Source organism: Trachypithecus francoisi, unplaced genomic scaffold, assembly GCF_009764315.1.
Source record: "Trachypithecus francoisi isolate TF-2019V2 unplaced genomic scaffold, Tfra_2.0 Lachesis_group21, whole genome shotgun sequence".
Taxonomy (NCBI): Eukaryota; Metazoa; Chordata; class Mammalia; order Primates; family Cercopithecidae; genus Trachypithecus; species Trachypithecus francoisi.
In genome coordinates this window covers 29,939,181-29,961,239 of record NW_022681467.1, presented here as the reverse complement: position 1 = coordinate 29,961,239, position 22,059 = coordinate 29,939,181, and the positions used below count along the sequence as shown (strand labels likewise).

Here is a 22,059-nt window from a genome sequence, read left to right as displayed (position 1 = left end):
ATACATAAAATAAGGAAATAATGTAATTTTTTTGGTATATGCCAGGCATTATTCAATTAGAAAAGACCTGATTTCTTTTCTTAATATACTTAACATATCTCATTCCTTAATATACCCAGTTCCAAAATCCTAAATATCTACAGTAACTTTCTATACAAGGGATAGGAAACAGAACTCAGTTCTCTAATTACTGCATCTAAAGCTGCTGCTTGTTCCCCAACTGCCTCTTGCTTTACAATTCTCCTTGTTTTCTTGTTCCCAGTCTACAAAATTTTACCTTCTTTCCTGAGATCTCCCCATTAAGGTTTAGAAGATGTGGATACTGGCCGGGCACAGTGGCTCACGCCTGTAATCCTAGCACTTTGGGAGGCTGAGGCGGGTGGATTGCCTGAGCTCAGGAGTTCAAGACCAACCTGTGCAACATGGTGAAACCCCGTCTCTACTAAATTACAAAAAAAAAAAAAAAAAAATAGCTGGGCATGACAGTGTGCACCTGCAGTCCCAGCAACTCGAGAGGCCGAGGCAGGAGAAGTGCTTGAACCTGGGAGGTAGAGGTTGCAGTGTGCTGAGATGGTGCCACTGGATTACAGCTTGGCGAGAGAGCAACAATCCGTCTCAAAAAAAAAAAAAAAAAGTGGGTATAATTTTCTCTTTTAAATAAACAAGTTAAATAGACTTGAAATTTTAAGTTCTGCTAATTTTGAAATACTGACTTCTCTGTCCCATTACCAATGAATTCTTCAAAAGATGGGACTCTTCCTGTATCCTAAATTTTTTATTTGTTCAACATGTCTCAAAATTAATAATTGATGTATTAAAGATCATAGAATGAATTCAAACTTCTTGAAAAGCTTAGTTTCTAAAAATCAGCATTTTAAACAAAAATTTAAGCTTAATCCAGGTTGACATGGCTAATTTTTATTTCCTGTGGTTTGAAAAATTGGTTAACTATTGGCCACTGTGGCTCACGCCTGTAATCCTAGCACTTTGGGAGGCTAAGGCAAGCAGATGGCCTGAGGTCATGAGTTTGAGACCAGCCTGGCCAAAAGGTCAAAACCCCATCTATACTAAAAATACAAAAATTAGTTGGGCATGGTGGTGGGCACCTGTAATCCCAGCTACTAGGGAGGCTGAGGCAGGAGAATCGCTTGAACCCAGGAGGCAGAGGTTGCAGTGATCCAAGATGGTGCCACTGCACTCCAATCTGGGCGACAAGAGCAAAACTCCATCTCAAAAACAAAAAAAAAAGAAAAAGAAAAAGAAAAATTGGTAACTATTTTTCAAATAACACTTGAGATCATTTGGATCAGTTTTAGGCCAAATTACAGTCTTGTCAATTCGTATTTGGTAATATTTATTTCCAACACTGATTCCATGATTTCAAGTAGTAGTGATAACAGAGGTTACAATGGATGTTAACTAGTGAGTATCACAAACTTGATTCTGACGTTTAAAGCTACCTTCTGCCGGGCGTGGTGACTCAAGCCTGTAATCCCAGCACTTTGGGAGGCCGAGACGGGCGGATCATGAGGTCAGGAGATCAAGACCATCCTGGCTAACACAGTGAAACCCGGTCTCTACTAAAAAATACAAAAAACTAGCCGGGCGAGGTGGCGGGCGCCTGTAGTCCCAGCTACTCCGGAGGCTGAGGCAGGAGAATGGTGTAAACCTGGGAGGCGGAGCTTGCAGTGAGCCGAGATCTGGCCACTGCACTCCAGCCTGGGCGACAGAGCCAGACTCCGTCTCAAAAAAAAAAAAAAGCTACCTTCTATGTCAGCTGAGCTTAAAATGAAAATGGAACTCCACTGTGCATAATAGACAGAAAAGTGGGACTCTGCCTCTCATGACACATGGGTTTTGCTGGTCAAAGCATCTTCAGTGTGCATAAGCTTATCACCAACTCAAAGGCTGTCTCTAAAGAAAAACATAATCACCCACAGTGTTACAGCTTGCTCTTGTTAACATGACAGCAAGGTAAGTTCATGTCTTGGCAGTAGCATTAAATTTTAAAAATTTATTTGCAGAATATAGAATTCTCTCTTTCTTCTTCTTCTTCTTCTTTTTTTTTTTTTTGAGATGGAGCCTTGCTCTGTCACCCAGGCTGGACTGGAGTGCAGTGGCGCGATCTCAGGTCACTGCAGCCTCAACCTCTCAGGTTTAAGCAATTCTTCTGCCTCAGCCTCCCAAGTAGCTGGTACTACAGACACCCGCCACCACTCCCAGCTAATTTCTGTATTTTTTTGTAGAAACAGGGTTTCACCATGGTGGCCAGGCTGATCATGAACTCCTGACCTCAGGTGATTCACCTGCCTCAGCCTCCCAAAGTGCTGGAATTACAGGCATGAGCCACCACGCCTCGCCAGAATTCGCTTTCTCGTTTAAATATATATATCCAAATAATTTTTATAACCTAAAAATAATACCGTAAGTACATAGCTGAGCACATACTCAACTTTTTTCTTTCTTTCTTTTTTTTTTGAAACAGAGTCTCACTCTGTTGCCTAGGCTGGAGTGCAGTGATACAATCACAGCTCACTACAGCCTTGACCTCCCAGGCTCAAGCAATCTTCCCACTTCAGCCACCCAAGTAGCTGGAACTATAGGCATGCCACACCCGGCTAATTTTTGTATTTTTTTGTAAAGATGGGGTTTCACCATGTTGCCCCAACCTGGCCTCGAACTCCTGGACACAAACCTTGGCCTCCCAAAGTACTGGGATTACAGGCGTGAGCCACTGTAACTGCTGTTCATCTTTACCTGTCAGCAAAGTTCAGATTTCAGACCAAGATTTTCCTTTCAGAAGATAACATGAGGCAAGAGAAAATTAATAGCAAATATTTTTCCCGTATATATTCTAAGTATATGCTGCTGAGATCAGCCTTGACACACTTGTGAACTGAAGGCTCAGAGAGGAAGTGCTGTGGCTGTAGAACTGATTTCTTTGTTGAAAAATCACATGATAGGCCGGACGCGGTGGCTCAAGCCTGTCATCCCAGCACTTTGGGAGGCCAAGGTGGGCGGATCATGAAGTCAGGAGATCGAGACCATCCCGGCTAACACGGTGAAATCCCGTCTCTACTAAAAAATACAAAAAACCAGTTGGGCGAAGTGGCAAGCACCTGTAGTCCCAGCTACTCGGGAGGCTGAGGCAGGAGAATGGCGTAAACCCGGGAGGCGGAGCTTGCAGTGAGCTGAGATCCGGCCACTGCACTCCAGCCTGGGCGACAGAGCAAGACTCCGTCTCCAAAAAAACAAAAGAAAAATCACATGATAAACAATACTGAAATTACTGAACATCAAATCCAAATGCACATTAGAATACTTCCTGACTTGATGAATAAAACAGTAAAAAACAGATACTTCTTGTCATTCTATGTATTCTTTCACAGTAACGAGGAAAATTAGGAAATATCTTCATACTTGATTGGAGAAGCACCTACACAAAGCCCTATTAAATAATACTGGTGAACCAAAAGTGTTCTTTGTTCTCTACCCTCTATAGTATGTGCATGTGTTAAAAATTCTTCATTGCCTAGCTAAGCATGGTGGCACACAACTGTAATTCCAGCTACTCAGGAGGCTGAGGCAAGAAAATTGCTTGAGGCCAGGAGTTCAAAGCTGTAGTGTGCAATTACTGTGCCGGAGAACAGCCTGGGCAACACAGGGAGATCCCATCTCTAAAAAACAAATTCTTCACTGTCAGCTTATGAGGTAGTAATGTCTAGTCTTAGCATATAAAAGTCTGAAAGGGTGCAGGCTGTAATCTGGGATTCTATCAACCTGGGTCAATCCTGAAAGTATGTCAGGTGGGTCGCTTCATCTGATATAGTATCAGTGTTGTCACTGGTTCTACAAGTAAGGTATATGCCCCAAAGGCAGCGGGTTATAAAGTAGTGCTCAGTCCGAGTAGGATAATCATAAACACCTGTAGGAAGGGGCACTACTTCAACATGTGAAATGTGAAACCTAAAAATAAGCAGACTGTAAGATAACAGAACAAGACTCTAATAACCTGGCTAAGCTGGATCTTTAACACAGTATTCTAGCAAAGCATTGTTGGCCAAAGTAAAAATGAGAAAGATCTGGATGTTAAAGAAAACGATGAATACAGAAGGCAAGGACCAGCTTGCAGGAAAGGCTTTTCTGATAAAGGAAATGTAGCTCGCAATTCAGGTTCCTATAAGCAAGAGGCAATTTTTTCTACACCTGCCCTAGAGAAGGAGTAAAACAGTTTGTTTCTGACCATAACTATGAAGCAGGTCATAGTTTTTCTGCAACCTTTTTTTTTTTTTTTGGGACAGGGTCTCACTCTGTTGCCCAGGCTAAAGCACAGTGGCACAATCTCGGCCTACTTGCAGCCTTGACTTCTCAGGCTCAGGTGATCCTCCCACTTCAGCCTCCCAAGTAACTGAGATTACGGAGGTGTTCCTCCACACCCATATTATTTTTTGTATTTTTTTATAGAGACGGGTTTTCACTATGTTGCCCAGGCTGGTCTCCAACTCCTGGGTTCAAGCAATGCTCCCACTTTGGCCTCCCAAAGCACTGAGATGACAGGTGTGAGCCACCATGCCTGGCCTGCGATAAAATTAAGAGGATAAATACATATCGTTTGGATATATCCTTTTAGTGCATGAGTTTTTTTCTCCTTCTTTAACATAAGGCATACAACTCTAGAAATAAAGCTGGGAAACTCTAGAAATAAAACCATCAATGTCTGGGAACGCAATCTGACAGGTTAAGTTTAATATGCCTTGTAAGGGCAACATCCCCTCTCCTAAAGTACTTCATACTAACCATTCACTGACCACTCTTAGGCTTCAACACAGACAGAGGACTCCTTAACTCCAGGCTGCCAGGCTTTGGTAAAGACAGAAACTCACAACTTGCTTTCTTCTTTTTTTTGAGACAGGGTCTTGCTCTGTCACCCAGGCTGGAGTGCAATAGCGTGATCTTGGCTCACTGAAGCCTCAAACTCCCAAGCTCAAGCAATCCTCCCACATCAGCCTCAAGACTAGCTGGGACTATAGGCAAGCACCACCATGCCTGGCTAATTTTTTTTTTTTTTTGAGACAGAGTCTCGCTCTGTCGCCTGTGCTAGAGTGCAATGATGTGATCTCGGCTCACTGCAACCTCTGCCTCCTGGGTTCAAGTAATTCTCCTGCCTCAGCCTCCGGAGCAGCTGGGATTACAGGCATGCGCCATCACGCCCAGCTAATTTTTTTGTATTTTGAGTAGAGACGGGGTTTCACTATGTTGGTCAGGCTGGTCTTGAGCTCCTAAGCTCAAGTGATTCACCTGCCTCAGCCTCCTAAAGTGTTAGGATTATGAAGTATAAGTCGCTGCACCTGGCCCACAACTTTCGTATGTCCTCCTGTTGTTATAAGCTAATAACAATAACAGTTGTTAAGTATGGCCTAACACATTTTTTTTTACCTTATTGACTCACAGAAGTGTTTTGAGAATAGATACCTTTAAATAAGAGCAAAGAGATTTCTCAACGAAAAGTGTACACCACCAGTAGCATTTATTAACCCCATTCATGTGATCCTGACACACCAATATTTTTTCTCCATTACTCGGTATTGCTAGAGCAATGTATCTTGAGGACCAATTTTTCCCAATCTAGAAATATCACTTTCTGAATTTATCCCAATATTATGAAATATCTTCAGCTCTTTAGGACAAAACTCTGGTTCCACAATGGGCTTTATGTTGCTGTCCACTTTCTATTATATTATTATCTTGCTTCTATGCAAAACTTTCTATACTGCCATCTTTATTCTGAAACCTTGTTATAATGCTATGAGTACTACATAACACTATAAAATAGAACCTACTAGGGTAGGTCCAGCTTAAAGTCTATTAAGGTCTATTTTAATAACTGAGGTATCAAATATCCTCAATAACAGGATACGCTCATGAGCTCCATGGTACAGAGCATGAAGTTGACACCTTCACATGTGCTCCTTCCACTCTTCTATCAGATAATGCCAACTTAACCAAACTCTGAACAAAATTTTTAAAAGCTTTTTATTTTGAATTAATTATTACTCACAGGATGTAAAAAATTGCACAAAGTCTCACATATACTTCATTTTTCTCCGAGGGTGACATCTTATATAACTATAGTACAGTATCAAAACCACAGAAGTGGCATTGGTACATTATTGTTAACCACAAACATTGTTAAATTTTCACCATGTTTAAAAGCTGAGTTCATTTCTGTAAATGTATAGTTCTATGCATTATCTCATGTATACATTTATGTAATCACCTATCACCAAAATCAAGATACAGAATCATCTTGTATGATGGAATCATCATCATCACATAATTATTCCCTTACGTTACCTTTTAATATTTGTATCCACTTCCCACCTACCCTGTTTCCTGACAAGTACTAATATGGTCTCCATCTCTAGTTTTGTCATTTTGAGAATGTTATATGAATTAAATCACACAGGATGTGATCTTTTGAGACTGACTTTCTTCATTAAGCAAATTACTCTTGAAGTCCACCCAGACCTACTGTGTGTATCAACAGCCCATTCCTTTTTTATTGCTGGGTGATCAGTATTTTTAAACTGTAGAAGAGTAAAATAATTCTGAGTCTCAATAAAAGTTTTAAGGAGTCCACTTAATGTTTGGGGAATTTAAGGCCTACTTGTAAATTAAACTGATACATTAAAAAAAAACTTCCCAGACATTCACTTAAGCAACAGCACAGTATCAGACATAAATATCTGTTTTAAAATGACAGAATTGGAGGGAAAAAAAAATGAAATGACAGAATTCAATGAAGAAACTCATGTGACTTACCCCATCCAGGTGGCAATGGACCAAGAGGATCAAATTCTTTACTTTGTGATGTAGCAAATAAATCTTGATTCTAAAAAGAACCAAGAAGTGATGAAACTATTAACAACAAATTATCTGACAGCAAGCTTATGAGTTCTGATTTCCCTTTCCTGGCAATGTATAACACAGAGAGTTTGCCATCTTAAAGAAGTGTCACATGGTTATGGATAAATGCCAATACACTTTGGTTTGATTTAAAAGAAACCTGTGCAAACATTACCTAACATTTAAAATTATTTAAAATTAAAATATTATACAAATACGTAATCCTCATCCCCAAAATGACCATTGTTTCCTCTGTGCTACAAATTTTACATCAATAATTTACAAATTAGAAAAACATAAAACCCCCCACAAAAGTAATTTATAATACCAGTACCCAGAATCATCAGATGACGGTGAAAAATATTGCATGTGTAACTCAAGAACAGAAGATCAAATACCGAACATGTGACATACAAAGAATTATGAGAAGAGAGTTGGGGGAATAGGAAGAGCGGGCTGTCAGATGAGTGAAAGGAAAGGATTCCAGCTGGAAAGTGTTAATGAGCCTAGAACTGTACGGAAGACTTCTTAAAAGTTCTGTTTCCGCCTCCCAAGTAGCTGGGACTGGCGGGAACCCGGGAGGCGGAGCTTGCAGTGAGCTGAGATCCGGCCACTGCACTCCAGCCTGGGCGACAGAGCAAGACTCCGCCTCAAAAAAAAAAAAAAAAAAAAAAAAGTTCTGTTTCCAATGATCACACTGGTGGAGAGAAAGATTTGGCTAGATAAGATAAAAGCAAAGTAAGAGTCAACCTTTGGAAAAAGAAAACAAAAGTCATACGACTCCGTGTAGGGATATTAAATGTTTTGATTTAAATGTATAATTAAGTAGAGATAATTATATGGTCACCCTGTAAGACTTGGTTAAACCCTTTCTTCTTTAGTAAGATAAACAAGAGTCTAACTGCATTAAACATAATTTTACTTATGGGGAAGAAAAAAAACAAGTAAAATAGGACAATGAATCCCACATACCCAGCACCAGGATTCAACACTGATCAAGACTTAGCCAAGTTTCTTTATCCCTTTTCTCCTGTTCTTTGTTGAAGCGAAAATCAAACATTATTTCACCTCTACATATTTTAGTATGCCTCTCTAAAAAATTTTTTTTCTTTTTTTTTTTGAGATAGAGTCTTGCTCTGTCACCCAGGCTGGAGTACAGTGGCATGATCTCGGCTCACTGCAACCTCCACCTCCCAGGTTCAAGTGATTCTCCTCCCTCTGTCTCCTGAGTAGCTGGGATTACAGGCGCCCGCCACACGCCCAGCTGATTTTTGTATTTTTAGTAGAGAAGGAGCTTCGGAGTTTCGCTGTGTTGGCCAGGCTGGTCTCAAAGTCCTGACCTCAGGCAATCCGCCCACCTTGGCCTCCCAAAGTACTGGGATTAAAGGCATGAGTAACTGCATTCAGCTGACATTTTCTTACATAATCACAATGTCATTATGACATGTAGTAAAGAATCAATGTTAATTTTATCATCTAATACCTAATCTGTAATTAAATGCATGATTGCTTATTTGTTAAAATCAGGATCCAAACAAAGTCCTTACGTTACATTTGGTTGTTTCTCCTAAATCTCAATATAGAGCAGCTCCCTCGCTATCTCTTTTTGTTTCTTTACCCATCCCCTCCAACCCCCTGTCACTGGCCTATTACAGAAACCTGATTGATTGATGAGGTCTTGAAGGATATGAGATATATTACATTACTGATATAATAACTTGGATTTAGTGCTGTCGAGAACTACCTCCCTCCTCCTGATAGACACGATTATGAAAAGACGTGAGGACAGGGAGGCCAGCAGGAAACACTACAAAAGGTCTGAGCCCAAGTTACAGTGAGGTCTGAAAAGTTTGGCACAAGACATACTGTACTGACAATTTTAAGACTGAAGTCAACCCCACTGGCTCTCCCTGGACAGATAAACTAGGGACATGCACAATTAAGCCATGGACTAGGAAGAACCATTACACAGTGTTTTATCATCAACCACATCCACTCTGAGACTTAAAATGCTGGGTGCATGACAGTTTCTGTATGCTAGTAAGAGTCACAACAACAATGGCAGCCAAAGGCCACTTCATATACTCAATAAACATACTATTTCTCAGCAACACCCCATCATTTTTAAAGTAAATGTTATTAAGGATGTTAAATTAATTCATTTCATCTTATATCTTTGGCTATGTTAACTAAAATAGGCTGTTTAGATTCTATGTAATTTCAAACCACTCTACATCAAGTACAAAGAGTAAAAATTTCAGAAAATTGTTCAGATTATGTTGGATTGGTGGGAGGGAACAAGATGATGAAGGAGAAGCTGCCCTTAAAAAAAAATTCTGAAGACCCCGAGTCCTAAATCGGTCAGATTTACAGTAGTCAAAATATACAGTTGGTGCTCCAGAAATCTGCTAAATCTCTCTTCTAAAAGAATGTTTTGAAAGATTGTGTAATGCAAAAATGAGATAAAGGGTACATATACAGAGGTGAACATGAAGAAAAGAAGAGATGGGAACTAACGTTTCTAAGCCTTCAGTACGTGCCAAATATATTGGAACTTTATTTTAAAGAATCCTCAGAAAAACTGAGGCAATTTTATATCTGTATTTATTTTACAGATAAAGGAAATAAGTATTGATGAGGTTAAGTAACTTACTCAAAGTCATACAGAGAAAGTTAACTGTGGAACCAGGATTTGAACCCAGACGTGTCTGACTCCAAAGCCCATGCTCTTTCCACTGAACACCCATGTGGAAACTAGTTTTAAAGAAGGCAGGCAAGCTAGGCATTCAAACCTAGAAGAAATTTGGCCAGGCATACCACAGGTGATTATAATTTAGAAAAGAAGATGTAAAACAGCATAGAAAAAAAAAAATGAAAAGAAGGGTAAAGTACACAAGAGACACAATTAATTTCAGCTTTAAAACCACTGGGAGGGGAAATATAGTTAACATTTGTTCAGAGAAAGTGGCAGGAAAAATTGTTATATGAAAGAAAAGTACTTGAGTCCTAAGCAGGGAACAAAGGGAAGGCTGCTGATAAAGGTGAATTTGTCTACATCAGTGAGTGCTGACTATTATGATGATGAGGTATCAGGAATAGGCAAGAATATGAAGAAAAGGAATAAAACCATGCCTGGTCAGGACAGGAATGTGAAAGGTGCTGTTTTACGCTGATGAATTCTAACAGGGATGATACCAATGGCAGTGGAGGAGAAGAGATGGTGATGGAGAGGGGCATTTTCTCCAGAGCTCTTTAAGACTTGATTTTCTTCCATTTAGGTTCTATATAACAAATCCATCTTGTTTGGCACAGAGAATCAAATTTCTCAATGGATTATTTTCCTTTTCCTCCAGAGAAAAGATCAATGATATTGTATGACTTGAGAGATTACAAAATTCCTACCACCAAAGACTGCATAGCAAAGGAAGATTTTGGTGTACTTACACTATTACTGCAATATTGCTCTATAGGAAAATATGTAAAATTTAAACCATTTGTTTCCAGAAGGGAAATGATTCTTTTTTTTTTTTTTTTTTTTGAGACGGAGTCTCGCTCTGTCACCCAGGCTGGAGTGCAGTGGCGCGATCTCGGCTCACTGCAAGCTCCGCCTCCCGGGTTTACGCCATTCTCCTGCCTCAGCCTCCCGAGTAGCTGGGACTACAGGCGCCCGCCATCTCGCCCGGCTAATTTTTTGTATTTTTTTAGTAGAGACGGGGTTTCACCGTGTTAGCCAGGATGGTCTCGATCTCCTGACCTCGTGATCCACCCGTCTCGGCCTCCCAAAGTGCTGGAATTACAGGCTTGAGCCACCGCGCCCGGCCGGGAAATGATTCTATATCAAAGATAACAAAGATTTAAAGACAGAATAATACAGTAAACATAATCCTATAAAGGATCAAATTTCTTCAGTCTGCCAGAGTACCAAATAATTTTTTAGGTAAGCCTTACCTCCAAATGGTAAAAAGTGGTTAAACTCTATCATCAGTTTTGTACAACCACGTTAGAGTCAGATGCTCTTAGACCCAAGTCACTAGCAAATTTAGAAATGTTTTAATTATTTTCAAGCTGCTTGAGTTTATTTTTACTATTCTTTTGTTCATGAATTTTAAGTTGTCCTTCTTTTTTGCTTATTTTTGACATTAAAAAGAAAAGGAAGTTGGACTTAAGCAAATTACTAAAAGGAAAGACTAGATCACACACAGAATACCCCAGACGAGGTCTAAAAATAATACCTACTAACAGCAACAACTGGGTTGCCATGCTACTTGTACCTTCTTTTTAGTGCTTTCCATGACATATGCTGGAAGGGGCTAGAAACAAAATACTCTTACTAGTTTATTAAACAACAGCCTGCTCACCCCATAAATGAATCTCTGGTTAAACTGCTGCATTGCTCCTTGAAGCTGACTACGCTGTAGCTGCCATTGTTCATAGTTCCGGACAGATTCCAGTGTTGGCCTCTGCCACGTTGTTGTTCTTGTGAAATGGTCAACATAATAAATACGTCCCATGTTGTCAACCCGCCGTTCCCAGCTAAATCAGAAAAAAAAAAGAAAAAAAAAAAAAAAACAAGCTAATTCAACAAATACTTGTGAAACAGACAGAAGATTTCACCTTGAGAAACTACTTTTGATTTATATGGAGTCTTTTATGTATTTTTAAATAAATTTACTTCTTGAAAGTTCGTAAGATCCATTAGTTAGGTTCTTAAAATGCAATACATACTTAGTGAGTAAGTCTCAAACAGTCATTAAGTTTTGAGCTTCTTGTCAATGTTCTTTTCACTGTTTCAGTCATAACAGGGACACAAATTGAATTTATAGCTTTGGACAGATATCAAAAAGCACTTTTTGGCCAGGTGCAGTGGCTCACACCTGTGATCCCAGCACTTTGGGAGGCCAAAGTGGGTGGATCACTTGAGGTCAGGAGTTCAAGACCAGCCTGGCCAATATGGTGAAGCCCCCATCTCTACCAAAAATACAAAAAATTAGCCAGGCGTGGTGGCACAGATCCATAGTCCCAGCTACGCGAGAGGCTGAGCAGAAGAACTGCTTGAAGCTGTGAGGTGGGGGCTGCAGTGAGCTGAGATCATGCCAATACACTCCAGCCTCGGCAACAGAGTGAGTCTCCATCTCAAAAATAAAAAAAAAATAAATCAAACACACACAAAATTTTTTGCAAGAACACAACTAACTTCCTATCTTTTTTTATGTTTTTATTTTTTTATTTTTATTTTTTTGAGACAGAGTTTCCCTCTTGTTGCCCAGGCTGGAGTGCAATGGCGCGATCTCGGCTCACCACAACCTCTGCCTCTTGGTTCAAGCGATTCTCCTGCCTCAGCCTCCTGAGTAGCTGAGATTACAGGCATGCATCACCACGCTTGGCTAATTTTGCATTTTTAGTAGAGACGGAGTTTCTACATGTTGGTCAGTCTGGTCTCGAACTCCCGACCTCAGGTGATCTGCCCACCTCGGCCTCCCAAAGTGCTGGGATTACAGGAGTGAGCCACCAAGCCTGGCTAACTTCCTATCATTTTAAATGGGTACAAAATATGTAAGTAAATATTGATACAAATGTTCTAAATAAAACATTTGAAACATAACTGATTGTGTTGATTATGAACATAATTCATAAATGAATCGAATGATTTCATGATTTCTACCTGGTTGGTTATTTAGGGTGGTTTCCAATATTCTGATGTTATAAAAAATAAAACAATGAATATCTTTAATGCAGCAAATTGTTTCTTCCTTTGAATTGTTTCTTTAGGATAAATTTCACATAGAGGATTATGGTATGTATTAATACATAATTATGGTGGGCAGATGCAGGGAGGATGACAGGGTCTGGCTCTGTTGACCAGGAGTACAGTGGCACGATCACAGTTCACTGTAATCTTGAACTCCTGGGCTCAAGAGATTCTCCCTCTTCAGACTCCTGATTAACTAGGACCACAGGTATATGCCACCATGCCCAGCTAATTTTTTTTACTTTCTATAGCAACGGGGTCTCACTATGCTACCCAGGCTGGTCTCAAACTCCTGGCCTCAAGCGCTATCCTACCTTGGCCTCCCAAAGTGCTAGGATTTCAGGCATCAGCCACTGTGCCCAGCCACAGCAGCAATTAATAAGGTAAAGTTCCTCACCAACACTTGATATTATCTGCTAATTTAATAACTAAAACAGTACCTTTTCAGGGTATATTTCCTTCAGATTACTAACAAGGTTAAGTATTTTTCCATGTTTGCTACTGATATTCCTCTGGATTAAAAAATATTTTTTCTCCAATTATTTTATATAAGATTTCTTGGTTTTTTTTTTTTTTTTTTTTTTTTGACAGTCTTCCTCTGTCTCCAGGCTGGAGTGCACGGGTGCAATCTTGGCTCACTGCAACCTCCGCCTCCCAGGTTCAAGCCATTCTCCTGCCTCAGCCTCCCGAGTAGCTGGGACTATAGGCGCACACCATGGTGCCCAGCTAATTTTTTAATTTTTAGTAGAGATGGGATTTCACCATGTTGGCCAGGTTGGTCTCGATCTCTTGACCTCGTGATCCGCCCACCTCAGACTCCCAAGGTGCTGGGATTACAGGCATGAGCCACTGCGCCTGGACTATAACGTTAATGTTAAAGGCTTAACACCATGTATTAATATATTCTTCATTTCCCCAATTAATTTGAAATGATTTTGCTATTAAATACAGTTTTTTTAATATAATAAGAACTTCATTTTAATATATGATGGGGCTCTAATTCTTATTCATTTAAATAATTACCCTTGAAGAAACTAATACTCAAACTACGGTATTAGTAAACAGGTAAACAGTTTAGACAAGAAAAGTCAAGGAAAAAAAATTTTTTTTTTGAGACGCAGTCTTGCTCTGTCACCCAGGCTGGAGTGATCTCTGCTCACTGCAAGCTCCGTCTCCCAGATTCACATCATTCTCCCGCCTCAGCCTCCTGAGTAGCTGGGACTATAGGCACCCGCCACCATGCCCGGCTATTTTTTTTTTATTTTTAGTAGACACAGGGTTTCAGCGTGTTAGCCAGGATGGTCTCAATCTTTTGACCTCGTGATCCGCCTGCCTCGGCCTCCCAAAGTGCTGGGATTATAGGGTGAGCCACTGCGTCCAGCCAACCTAGGGAATCTTTAGGTCAGAAATGAGTGAAAATAGGGCCAGGCGTGATAGCTCACACCTGTAATACCAGCACTTTGGGGGGCCAAGGCAGGAGGATGGCTTGAGCTCAGGAGTTCAAAAACAGCCTGGGCGACACAGCAAGATGTTGTTTCTATATAATAAAGAAAAAAAGAAAGAAATATGAATGAAAACAAAAATCATTTATCAGGTTCTGAATTAATCAGTTGTCTAGCTCTCTTCTTTCTCATTTGTACTTACCACAAAACAAAGTGGACAGAGAAAGGGTTGACAGGAAAAAGTAAAACAGAAATGTAGGGAAGACTATACAGACGTAATCCACAATTCTGACTAAATAAAATTATTCTTTTTAAATTCAGATACTTACCCAGGAGGTAGAGGTTCTGGTCTATCCCATGTTGTTCTTTTCTCAACATGATCTACATAGTAAACTCGTCCGTGCTGGTCCACTCTCTGCTCCCAACTTAAATACAAAATTAGAAGGCTGGTAAAATACTTGCATGAGTTACTTGGCTTTTTAATCTTGTCTTTGCCTTTTCCATTAAATGACCACTATTGAACTAAGGCAAATAAGGATATCAGTTTAGAAAGATGATACAAATACAATTTAAGAATACAGCGAAGAAATGTAATCTTCAGGCGGTGGCACACAGTGAATTCAACTTCTTCTACGCAAGTATCTGCTCTAGGAGAAAATACATCCTAAAGAGGCTTGAGGTCAGTCAAGCTAGGATACCAAAGTCACTGTCAATCAGGGTATAATCAGGATTTGAGTGGAAACAAATGGCCAGGCGTGGTGGCTCATGCCTGTAATCCCAGCACTTTGGGAGGCCGAGGCGGCCGGATCACTTGAGGTCAGGAGTTCAAGATGAGCCTGGCCAACATGGTGAAACCCCAACTCTACTAAAAATACAAAAATTAGGGCGCAGTGGCTCACACCTGTAATCCCAACACTTTGGGAGGCCAAGACGGGTGGATTACTCGAGGTCAGGAGATCAAGACCAGCCTAGCCAACATGGTGAAACCTTGTCTCTACTGAAAATACAAAAATTAGCTGGATGTGATGGTGGGCACCTGCAGTCCCAACTACTCAGGAGGCTGAGGCAGGAGAATCACTTTAACCTGGGAGGCAAAGGTTGCAGTGAGCCAAGATTATACCGTTGCACTCCAGCCTGGACGACAGAGCAAGACTCCATATCAAAAAAAAAAAAAAAAAAAAAAAAAATTGGCCAGGCATAGTGGCAGGTGCCTGTAATCCCAACTACTTGGGATGCTGAGGCAGGAGAATCACTTGAACCTGGAAGGTGGAGGTTACAGTGAGCCGAGATCCCACCACTGCACTACAGCTTGGGTGACAGAGCAAGATTTCATCTCAAACAAACAAATGAAAAATAAACAAGAAAAAATTACATTTGAGTATCTTAAAAACAATCTATGAAAATAGTCTTAAAATAATCAGTAGAGATTAAAATGGGATTATGAGCACAAATTTTCTCAGTTTTCTGAATTATCTATCACTTTGCTATAATGATTTTTCTTTTTTCCCCAAGATGGAGTTTTGCTCTTATTGCCCAGGCTGGAGGGCAGTGGCGTGATCTTGGCTCACTGCAACCTCCACCTTCCAGGTTCATTCAATTCTCCTGCCTCAGATTCTGAGTAGCTGGGATTACAGGCACCCGCTACCACGTCCGGCTAATTTTTTGTATTTTTAGTAGAGATGGGATTTCACCATGTTGGCCAGGCTGGTCTCAAACTCCTGACCTCAGGTGATCTGACCGCCTCGGCCTCCCAAAGTGCTGGGATTACAGGCGTGAGCCACCATGCCCAGCCTATAATGATTTTATGATGAAACAAAATTTTGATATTAAAAAGGGATTTTTTTCCCCCTCAAAGAAAAAAGCAATTGGAATTAGGTGATTATTTTATTAATTGGCCTTGGTTAACTTTCAGGGTCCATTGATGAAAAAATATATTTTTCCACTTTGCCCTGAAGATTTCAAATATGGTGTGTTTTCCTTGTTCATTTTGACTCTACATCCCCCAAAATCAGTTATAATATCATAAAAACAGTCGGCTGGGTGCAGTAGCTCATGCCTGTAACCCCAGCACTTTTGGAGGTTGAGGTGGGTCGATCACTTGAGGTCAGGAGTTCGAGATCAGCCTAGCCAACATGGTAAAACCCCGTCTCTACTAAAAGTACAAAAATTAGCCGGGCTTCATAGTGCACACCTGTAATCCTAGCTACCAGGGAGGCTAAGGCAGGAGAATTACTTGAACCCAGGGTGCGGAGGTTGCAGTGAGCCGAGATCGCGCCACTGCACTCCAGCCTGGGAGATAGAGCAAGACTCCATCTCAAAATAAAGCAATTTAAAAGGAGTGATTGAAATAATGGAGTTTACTGTTGTTTACTATTATTTTCCTTATTAATAAGCAGGCTTATGGAGAAGACTAAAGACAATGTATGTTAATTTCAAAAGTTACTCACCCAGGTGGCAAGGGAGCTTGAGTTACAGGATTTAATGGCCTAGGGCCTGAGCCTCCAGATATAGTAAGAGGAATTATTAATCCAGATGTTGCTCCTTCAGATGTATTTGTATTTGTCGGTGGCAGAGAGCCTGTACTAGACCCATCACTTTCAGAAGTGGCAGATGGTGACCCATTGACAGATGCTATAAAAGATTTGGGGAAAATAGGAAAAGAATCTTTTATTTTCTAAAATTCAGGATAGAATTTTAACTGTAACAAATAAAAGGCAGATGACAAATATAAAACTTAAGATGTAGATACACAGGTGAAAATTACTTAAAGAAGTAAGTAATGGAAATAACCAACGCTGCCACTTAATAGGCTTGTTTACTTCTTAAGGTCCTGTCTACCCCTATGTCCTATTATTAATTACAAAGCATGTACAGGTTCTCTGATCTCCTGATGTCATAGGAAATAAAAACTTTTAGAATAGGAAATCATTAATATTCCTTGGTATTTTAAGTTCATTTATTAATTTTCCAGCTCTTTAAAACTGCTTTCCTGTGAAACCCTGCAGATTACAGACCAATTTTTTATGTTGGTTATAATATGGAAGGTCTGACTGATAAGCAATAATATTCTTACAAATAGTAACTGGTCATATATTACACCTTTAAGAAATACTTGTGGACAAAACAATGTCTAGAGGAGGTCAACAAGTTTACAATAAAGACATCTTAAAGACTCACAATATACTGTTAATCAAATTATCTATAAAAGGGGAAGATGTGGTTGCAGTGCCTTATGCCCGTAATTCCCATGCTTTGGGAGGCCGAGGCAGGCGGATTACTCTCAGCTCAGGAGCTCCAGACCAGCCTGGACAACATGGCAAAACTCCATCTCTACAAAAAATATAAAAATTTAGCCAGGCATTGGTGGCTCATGACTGTGGTACCAGCTACTCAGGAGGCTGAGGCTAGAGAATCATTTGAGCCTGGGAAGCAGAGGTGGCAGTGAGCTGAGATGTCACCACATTCCAGTCTGGGTGAGAGAGTGAGACCCTGTCTCAGAAAATTAAAAAATAAAAAGGGGAGGATGTATAACTGAATAGAAATTCATTTAAGAAAATGATTTGCAGAGAACTAATGTACTTTCCCAGTAATATTTGGTTTAACTACACTACATTCCCTGCCCATATATTAGCAGAGAGAAATAATAAAAGATAAGATTAAAGATTTGTTCTGGCTATCAGAGAAATGGATATTCTAACTGTAGGTGTTCACATTTTTACTACCTAAAACATGCTTATCTGTTGTGTATTTTTTATTTAAAATCTGAGTCATTTAGCATTGTTGAGTTTTCATTTACTAACTTTTTAAAGGATATACTAGGAATAAGCAACCAGATTCTTGACTATTTAATACATTTATGTTATAGTTACAAACCATGTAAGAAAGGTGCAATGTTATTGCAATGTTATCTGCACCGCCTACACTTTATATTATGCACGTCATTTTCATTCTCAATAGAGCACTGCCTCAGTAACGTCACCTTGAATAAAAACTTAGGAAAAAGGCACTTTTGGTTACCTATAGAAAGATCATTCTCTTCCAAAATCTTAAATGTAAAAATACACGCAGAAAATTCACCTAAAAGAATTTCCTGACGCTTACCTGAGAATTAATTGCCAACCAGAACATTATTTATGAGAGTACTGAGAGCTGGAACACAAACCTGGTCTACGTGGGGTGGGTGGTGGTGGTCGTGAAGGTCTTGGAGGTCTAGAAGGTTTAAAACCGCCATTTGAGAGTGATGGAGAATTATTCCCATTGACTCTCCTATTTTCACCAGCTCCTGCATCTTCGGGATCATCTGATCCATTTGTGCTCAGTCTGGGTAAGAAGAGGGGAAAAGGAAGGGGGAAAGAAAAATAATGAATACTCCCTGAATTTAACATCTAGAGATAGAGTGATGGGTTGTCCAAGGGCACAGGAATGCTTGTGGCCATTCAGAACTATTAGGTATGCTGGTTCATATTTCAAATAAGCCTTCAGGAGGCCCTATATGAACAGGAACAAAGTCAGGTTCTCAAAATCCTTATAAAGGGTACTACTTTATCACAAGCACAGATAACTTTACCATTGTTGTTTCCTGGTTTCCACTGGCTATTAATATTAATTCAAGTTTGAGGCAGGTCTGGTTTTTCCATGCTAGGAGAACGAAGTGCATGTATTTCCCAGGGACTGGACCCTGATACTCCCCGCCTCAGTACAATGGTACACAAAATGTTCAAAGCTAGTGATTTAGAGTAGAAGTACCCACAGACCTTTTTTGAAAGGAGCTGTCGTTTCTTCAAAGCAATGACATCAACTGGAGGGATAGAAAGGAGGGAAGAACACTAACAGGAAACGTCAGACTGAAAGCTACTGCTACTGTTAGCTAAATATAGTTGATTCCTTTTCCTTCCAGAGGGGCTCTAGTCACAGATTAGAAACAAGGGCATAAGTAGCCAGTCTGCAGATGTCTCAGCCAAGGCTCTGGTATGTACTACCTCCAAACCACTACACAGTACTAACCCATACTCCTAGGAATTTCAGAATAAGCCTGAACAAAATAAAATCTAATAGATTCAATTAACAGAGGCTGGGTGCTGTGGCTCACGCTTGTAATTGCAGCACTCTGGGAGGCTGAGGTGAAAGGATCACTTAAGTGCAGGAGTGAGAGATCAGCCTGGGCAACATGACAAGACCCTGTCTGTACAAAAAAATTTAAAAAGTAGTTGGGCATGGTGGGGCACGCCTGTAGTCGAAGTTACTGAGGAGGCTGAGGTGGGAGGATTGTTTGAGTCTGGGAAGTGGAGGTTGCAGTGAGCTGAGCTTGCGCCACTGCACTCCAACCTGGGAGACAGAGTGAGATCCTGTCTCAAACAAAACAAAGAAACAGAGACGCAGTACCATGTATTAATTATTTTTCTGTAAAACGTGTATTGCAATGATTTATTTTTAATAAAAACTGTATAACATGATGTTTTGATATACATAGTGAAAAACATTACTACAGTCAAGCTAATTAACATCTCTCTCCTCGCATAGTTTTTTTTTTTCTTTCTTTTTTTTTAGACAGAGTCTCATTCCATCGCCCAGGCTGGAGTGCAGTGGTGTGATCTTGGCTCACTGCAACCTTCACCTCCCAGGTTCTAGTTCTTATGCCTCAGCCTCCCGACTAGGTAGGACTACAGGCGCCCACCACTATGCCCAGCTAATTATTTTGTAGAGACAGGGTTTTGCCATGTTGCCCAGGCTGGTCTTGAACTCCTGACTTCCAGCAATCCTCCCTCCTTGGCCTCCCAAAGTGCTACGATTATAGGCATGAGCCGCTGCGTACCCATCCTCATATTTTAAAATACATTTTCAAACTATGTACCACAGAAATCCTTTAGGGCCTTTCTATTCAAAATGTGGTCTTTAAAACAAAAGGACAAGCACTATATAGGAGCTTGTCCGAAATGCCCAAACTTCAAAACTATTCTAGACCTACTACATCAGAGCTAGCATTTTAACAAGATCCCCAGATTATATATGTGGAGAGTAAGTTATGACAAGCACTACTTTTTTTTAATAGAGGGATTTTTAATAGAGGGACAACTCAGTAATTGGCAGTCAGCACCTGATTAGTGTTGACTACCTGCAGAACATAGTATGAATGCAGGAAGAGTCAGCTTTGACACTGCTTCCCTTCTAATTGAGGTTTCCAAAACCATTTAAGACTGCATATTGTCTCTCCATGCTATTTTAAGAGATTCTTAATTAGTTTGAAAGAAGAGTTCCCACTGCTTTTTAAATAACAGGTAACAACTAGTAGAATAGACCAAAAATTGGGAAATTAAGGTTTCTAGCTCTGACTCTGCTACTGATGAGTTATGTGACCAAAGAATGAATCCTAAAATGTATTATCTTGACTACAAGATTCCTAAAAGTCTTTCAGCTAGAAAATTCATACTAAATTGCACATTCAGTGCTAGACAAGTTTTAGGGATATGTGAGGGAGGGGGAACATTCAGTGCATGAGATAAACCTACTATGATAAAGGTACAGCAGAAACTGGATTCCAAAAATGCTGTGATTTGTTGCTGGGGATTAACATTTTGGGAATTTTAACATCAATGCTGTGTACCCTTCTAACATTTTGATCTCAATTTTTCAATGGAATTATCTGATAATCCACACAACTCCTTAAATTTCCTTGATACTGAGAATTGTTCCTCTTTCTAGATCCTGAACTCTAAAATCCTTCTAACTACAACTTCCTATTCATTCTACCTGCCTCCTGCAATATCTTTTATTCAGTCTCATCACAACCTTCAACTCCTCCCACAATCTTTACAGTTCATCAGCTCACTTCATGCCTCACTTGAGCTTCATCATAGGCTACTTTCCCTAGTAGTTTCAATTCCTTCACCCTTGCCCAACTGCTTCTCCTCCCAGAAATTCTTTCACCACAACTAATCCCTTATCTACTTTGTCCACTACTATTCTCTCTGACCAACAAGTAATGCTGAAGAATGTTCCAGTTGAGAAGTCAGGTGTATTTTAGTGGAGTAAATAAACTAAGTAAACTAGTATATTAAAGAGCAGGCTGCTCTACAAATGATCCTGATAAATTTTCCACTGGGCCCAGTAAAGATAAGGTCAGAGGTTTTCACTTGCAATTATTTAAGACAAAAACTCTTTTCTCCCCTCTTATTAAAAAGAAGAAATTGCCGGGGCACAGTGGCTCATGCCTGTAATCCCAACACTTTAGGAGGCCAAGGTGGACAGATCACTTGAGATCAGGAGTTTGAGACCAGCCTGGCCTATATGGCAAAACCCCATCTCTACTAAAAATACAAAAATTAGCTAGGCATGCGCCTGTAGTCCCAGCTACTCAGAAGGCTGAGCTGGGAGGATCGCTTGAACCCAAGAGGCAGAGGTTGTGGTGAGCGGAGACTGCACCATGGCACTCCAGCCTGGGCAACAGACCAAGACTGTCTCAAAAACAAACAAACAAACAAACAAATCACAGCTTATAAATGATGGATGATTTTGACAACCCAACCTAGTAGTAAAACCATGGATTCAATGAGATTAGTGTGCTGGTATTAAAATTAATGTGAATAAAGAAATTAATAATTTGGCACGACAAAAAGCTCTAAGTCCTATACAATCATACAGACCTAGGGAAAAGATAGAAAACAATTAAAATTGTGCTTCAGTCTATATATTTGTATTATAGAGTATTCAAATTCCTAAAACTGGATTATGTCAAAGAGACCAAGCCAACATTAGCTACAGTTGACATTATTCAACAACTTCATTTGGGTTATCTATACTGCTTAGAAATCAATCAGTTTCTACATCTCTAATCCACTCCTGGACCCATCCCCAGTGCCCCTTGCAAATCTTTTCCATCTCCTCAAACTGCTAATACCAATCTGTAGCTATCCCTGACTCTTCCTCTTCCCTAAAATAATGATTATCTGCTATCCCTCAACTTTC

At 40.1% G+C, this 22,059-nt stretch overlaps 1 protein-coding gene across 9 annotated transcripts in view; it reads right to left on the bottom strand.

The window, feature by feature from the left end:
- Window positions 1-22,059, bottom strand: part of ITCH (itchy E3 ubiquitin protein ligase) — a 131,964-nt gene that overhangs the window by 47,280 nt on the left and 62,625 nt on the right. For 8 of the 9 annotated variants that reach the window (XM_033186153.1, XM_033186157.1, XM_033186155.1 and 5 more), the window contains 5 exons: window positions 18,260-18,417; window positions 16,545-16,728; window positions 14,427-14,522; window positions 11,265-11,439; window positions 6,823-6,892 (listed from right to left, as the gene is read on the bottom strand). In XM_033186153.1, the coding sequence (XP_033042044.1) occupies window positions 6,823-6,892; window positions 11,265-11,439; window positions 14,427-14,522; window positions 16,545-16,728; window positions 18,260-18,417 (683 nt within the window). Of the gene's footprint in view, window positions 1-6,822; window positions 6,893-11,264; window positions 11,440-14,426; window positions 14,523-16,544; window positions 16,729-18,259; window positions 18,418-22,059 lie in introns of those variants that run through there. The other variant, XM_033186162.1, reaches the window with a different exon arrangement.